General features: G+C 36.5%; 1 protein-coding gene across 1 annotated transcript; it reads left to right on the forward strand.

Annotated features, from left to right (window-relative positions):
- The first annotated feature begins 3,568 nt into the window (after nt 1-3,568).
- LOC147475960 (NDR1/HIN1-like protein 6) lies at nt 3,569-4,717 on the forward strand. Its single transcript, XM_086584202.1, has one exon. It carries the CDS (start codon nt 3,781-3,783, stop codon nt 4,582-4,584), a length of 804 nt encoding a protein of 267 aa, XP_086440328.1. The 5' UTR covers nt 3,569-3,780; the 3' UTR covers nt 4,585-4,717.
- Nucleotides 4,718-5,251: the final 534 nt, after the last annotated feature.

Below are 5,251 nucleotides of genomic sequence, written 5' to 3' on the forward strand. Positions count from 1 at the left end.
TTTCTTTGAATTTGGCTGTGTTTTTGTTGGTTGGGAAGACTTCGGCGCTAACTATGAATGTTGTTGGTGTGGTTAAGGAATGGAAGTTGATTTGGGTGTTAGTTTCAAGTCTTGTTGATGATTGTAGGGGATTGTTTTGCACGGTGGTTTGTGGGCATGGATTGCACTTGTTGTATGGTGAATTGGGGCCTTCGATTGGAAGTGGTTATGGTGCTGTATTGAACTTTCTGTAGGTCTTTTCCTTCATTTAGGTATATTAATGTAATCTTTGAAACACTCTAAATATAATGTCGCCTCTTTTCTTTTGTTAACAGTAGGATCATCAGACCAAAAGAAACTCTTCATCAAAGTTTTAGCTTCCCTAATTATAGACATTGGCCATTTGTAAATTGCCATGTTATAAATGGAGATACTACACAACATCGACTTAATTAATCAAGGTACCTCTCCCTTGAAATGATAGTCTCTTGCCAATCCAGCTAGTAAGCTTTTTCTTCACCTTGTCAAGAACAGGGGCAACACATGCTCTAGTGATTCTTCCTTGATGCAGAGGAATGGCAAGATATTTTTCAGGTAGACTCCTTTCCACCATACTCAATTCCTCAAGTACTATCTATTTCCTATCATCTGTGAAATTACCAAAAAAAAACTTTGCTCTTCGCTTTGTTGAAATGCTAACCTAATGCCTCCTGATATCTCTCCAAAACATATTTTAGTTTTCTAATGCCTCTAATACCTCCATTTGCAAAGATGATGTTATCTGCAAAAAAACAAATGAAACAAATGACTAGGTGCATCCACTTGCTTGATAAAGGTTATAGGCATCAACTGCTTCATGCTCTTCAGATAATGCAATGCTATACTTATAGTCATAATTCTATATTCTCACAAGTTCCCAACCTATTTCTTCTGTTGCTCCTTCATCACTAATAGGACCTTTCTGTTGGAATTCTCATTTTGATATTTCAAATTACTTATGTGAGTTTGGTTGAGAAGATGAACAAGTGTGTTCTTTCTCTCCTTGTATTTTGTGTAATAGTCCTACATTGGTTGGTAAACTCTTGGAAACAGTTTTGTAGTTTATATTATTGTTTTAGTTCCACATTGGTTAGTTATCTCTTTATGAGGGACTTGAACCTCTATATAAAGACTTGTAGTCATCAACCAAAGATATTTAAATACAAAGACCCAAACCTATATCTTTCATTCAAGCCTTAGCTGCCAGAGAGAGTTGTATTGATGGTCGGGTAGAGTAGATGATTATTGAAGTGTATCTTAGTCTACTTCTGTCATTGAATCCTGTGAGTAGAGACGCCTGTGAAGCCTTTACACCATCTGAGGGGGCAAAATCTCTTCTTAAGGACAGTGTATTCACAACACCATCTGAGGGGGCGAAATCTCTTCTTAAGGACAGTGTATTCACACGCCTTGACAGTCCGTTCTTGTCTGTAGAGGTTGGTTGATCAACTGTAAATAGTAAGTGTTGTAATATAGGCAAGATAATCGAATAGAACATGAATGTGTGTTATAGCCAAGGTCAAGTAATTGATGCATATGTAACTCCAAAATTGCCCATACCTTAGCGACGATCAGCCGTCGCCCGATAGATCACTATTAACTTTCAGATCAAAGGTCGTGCACAAAAAAGACCAAAAGTGAATTATACCATATGATGTCATCCTTTAGTTATCAACGCGATAAAGCAAAGAAACGACAAATTTATCTATAGTGCATGCCTAGAGTACTTGAGAAAGGATTTAGAAAGGCCAAGTCAGCTGCTGTAAAAATACTAGCCTTTGTGAGGATAGGTTCGTTAAGGTCTTGCCATGTGAGTAAGACACCTTTCCTTTGTTGTGCTTTTCCTTCTTCTCATTGAAATCTTCTGTTGATTGAAGATCGAATTACAGAGATATGGTCGACAAATATGTGTACTTACGTACAAGCCCTGCTGTCTGTGGCTCACTACCGACTATTTTCCCAGTTGTAGTTTAGTCCAAGTTTTAGCACACTTTTATTCTGGTGGATATCTGTACTTAAGCAGTTAAGCTAGAGCAAGAGGACCATTTCAGCACCATGCTGTCATGACCCAGCAGCTTAAGGATCTATTTGTAATTAGATTTTAAGAAGGGGCATAGTAGTTATTTCCTTTCTGAGTGTAACACTTGGTTAGGGTAGAATACCAGGTGGAGGCATTACAGAGCATGAGCTCTCTGATATAAAGAGAAACGACTGAATAGAGAGGCATGTTTTTAGAGAATGAAAGTTGAGGCTTTGTCTTCATTTTGAAGCAAAGATTGATACTTTCAATTGTGTTATTGATTCTACTGTGTTTGAGATATCAAATACATTACACATGCTTGTAAAGTTAAATTTTGATAAGGATTAAAGTAGTTGCATTGTTGTTTGGTAATCTGTTGGGCTGTTGACTTCTTATGTAGTCCTTAACGTGATTCGATGAAAATAATTAACTATAAATTTCTCCAGAGTTGAAATCAATTTTCTTTGGCGTTGAGAAGCAAGCACTCTGTGCATCTAAGGAAAACGTGTGATGATGAGCAAAATCATAAAACTGAATAGTGTCCACCCTGAAATTTTGGTGTCAGGCAGATGACAATTTTACAGCATGTATGATCCTCAAGGGCTGTTTAGTAGTATATTTTAAATTTTTAACAAGAAGTTATGTAACTTTTAGACAGGTCCTGATACATGATAATGAGTTTAGCGACTTAGAAATTAGAATTACTCCATGAATCTTCGATATATGTATCATATATGTAAGTTGTGCTAGCGACACTGAAGGAGTTGCCAATTGAGAGATTCCTTGATAATGAGTTTAGCGACTTAGAAATTAGAATTACCCCATGAATCTTCGATATATGTATCAGCATATATGTAAGTTGTGCAAGCGACACTGAAGGAGTTGCCAATTGAGAGATTCCTCCTTTAATTTGCGGACATTTTGGTTGGTGTTACGCAGAGCTTCATAGTAATTTTTCACTAACCTTAACTAGAATAAAGGCGTCAAAATAAAACAATTATTTTTCTTTGAGTAATTGTAAACCGAAGAATTGCAATATCTGTACCTCCATGTAATGCCTAATTTATAAAATTGTCCGATCGATTTCATAAAAATTAGGATGATGTGGCAAATTTTTGGGCCTGTATCATTAGAGATGCCAGAAACACAAGGTTACTGGCTGAGTTATAGGATTTTCATGGTGGTTGTGATACGTGGAGAAAATAGTGAGCCCGGACAGACAAGAATTTAGAGCTAGAGCTTTGGGTTCCAATTGTTTTTAACATGAACGGATAGATAGTGAGAGAGCTTTGGGTTCCAATTGTTTGTTTTTTTTTTTCTGTTTCCTCCGATAATCCTAGGATCATTAAGTTGGTTGGCATATTGTGAAATGGAGTTGCCATAGTTTGTAACTACTCAAACAAAATAAAGGTGCCCTTTACCATAAAGAGGGGTTTGTTAACTTCGAAGAAACTAAACCACTAAAAAACTAAGACATACAGAACAACCCTGTTCCACCTCTTACTCTCCTAAATACCAGGATTCAAATGCTCCACCTTAGGCAAGAGCCAAGAGAATGCAGCAACCTCAAAACAACAAACACAAGTCCAACCTCATTGTTTGCAAGAATGTTGTGAGGTACGGTAACACGCTCATTCTTTCTAGAATCCAAATTACCATAACATTAAAACAAACCTTTTCATTTCTTTCCCCTCTTCTCTTATATATTTTTTTCTTTCTTTCTTTCTGCTTTCTTTCATTTTATGGACAATAACCGCAGGGTTTACCCTGTGGACACTCCCTACATGAATCCCTCAGATCAACCACCATATCCACCAAGATATGTAGTGCTTGGTGATGACAAGGCTGATCCACAAGGCCTTAAACCACCCCCATATCGACGTACCATTCCTCGATACCATTCCAACGATCAAAAGAAGAAAGGTGGAAACACATGCTGCAAATGTATATCCTGTTTTTGTGCCTTCCTCATAATCCTCCTTTTTATCCTTGTTGGTCTTTTGGCTACCATCTACGCTATATATCAACCTAAAGTTCCTACATATAAGGTAAAAAACTTGGATGTTGCTGCTTTTGAAATGCGACCTGATTTCAGCCTATATACAAAGTTTATTGTAACTGTGGAGGCCGATAATCCAAATACGAAAATTGGCATTACCTATGAAAAAGATAGTTCTGTAATGGTGAATTATGAGGGTTCAACTCTTTGTTCTGGTAGCCTTCCTGCTTTTTATCAAGGCTACGAGAACATGACCATACTAAAAGTTACTATGGATGGCGAAAGCCCGTTTGGGTCTGGACTTCAAGAAGCACTCATGGATAATCGACAAAGTGGTAGAATCCCTTTAACTATAAGGGTAAGAGCTCCTGTGAGTATTGTGTTGGGGAATCTTCCATTGAAGTCCATTACCGTTGAGGTCCATATTCAGTTGGTGGTGGATAATTTGTCACCCAAAAAGAAAGTTGGGATTTTATCGAGTGATTACCGGGTTAAAGTTGAAATGTCTCAGGTCCCCAAACTTACACTGGGAGTTGTTGGATATTGAACATTCTGTAATTGCAAATAGTGAGTCGGAGAGGACAGAGGAATAGAAGAGAGTTTTATCAATGTTAATTGTCATATTTTTCAAACATACGGTAAGGTTTACTCATTTGCATGCTTGAATGCATATTCAATTCTTAATGTCGCTATTGTATTCTTATATAATCTTCTATTAGTATGGGATGTTATATGTATTAAGTGTCAACATGCAAATTGAAATCAAATAGCTGAAGTGGAAGACGCGACAGCAAAGGATGGAAACATGGAAAGAATAAAAGTACGGTAAAAGGCTTGTCAAGAACAAAGATGGAGGCCAATATTTTATAATGGCAGAAGATGACAAAGTTTCCTAAATACTAGAATATCCTATGTTACAAATATGGAAAGAACAACCAATGAAATCAAAGAGAATATCTACACTATATGATAGGGATCTTTAGGAGGAAAATTTCTCAACCAAACTGTGTATTTGTAATCTCTCTATTTTATGATTTTAGAACCACCTCCCTTAATTATTCTAATTAGCTCATTCATTTTTAAATAATTTACCAAAAACTCTCTCACTTTATTGAAATTAGAATTAGTTTCATATTATTTAAAATAATTTAGAAAACCTCATTCACGTCACTCAAATTATATTCAACCCCTCCTAATGTTTTTATATTATTTTT

The sequence above is a fragment of the Coptis chinensis genome, chromosome 9 (genome assembly GCF_015680905.1).
Source record: "Coptis chinensis isolate HL-2020 chromosome 9, ASM1568090v1, whole genome shotgun sequence".
Classification (NCBI taxonomy): domain Eukaryota; kingdom Viridiplantae; phylum Streptophyta; class Magnoliopsida; order Ranunculales; family Ranunculaceae; genus Coptis; species Coptis chinensis.

Excerpts from the sequence above, each read along its gene's own strand:
- LOC147475960 (XM_086584202.1), top strand. The coding sequence starts at position 3,781 with ATGGACAATAACCGCAGGGTTTACCCTGTGGACACTCCCTACATGAAT.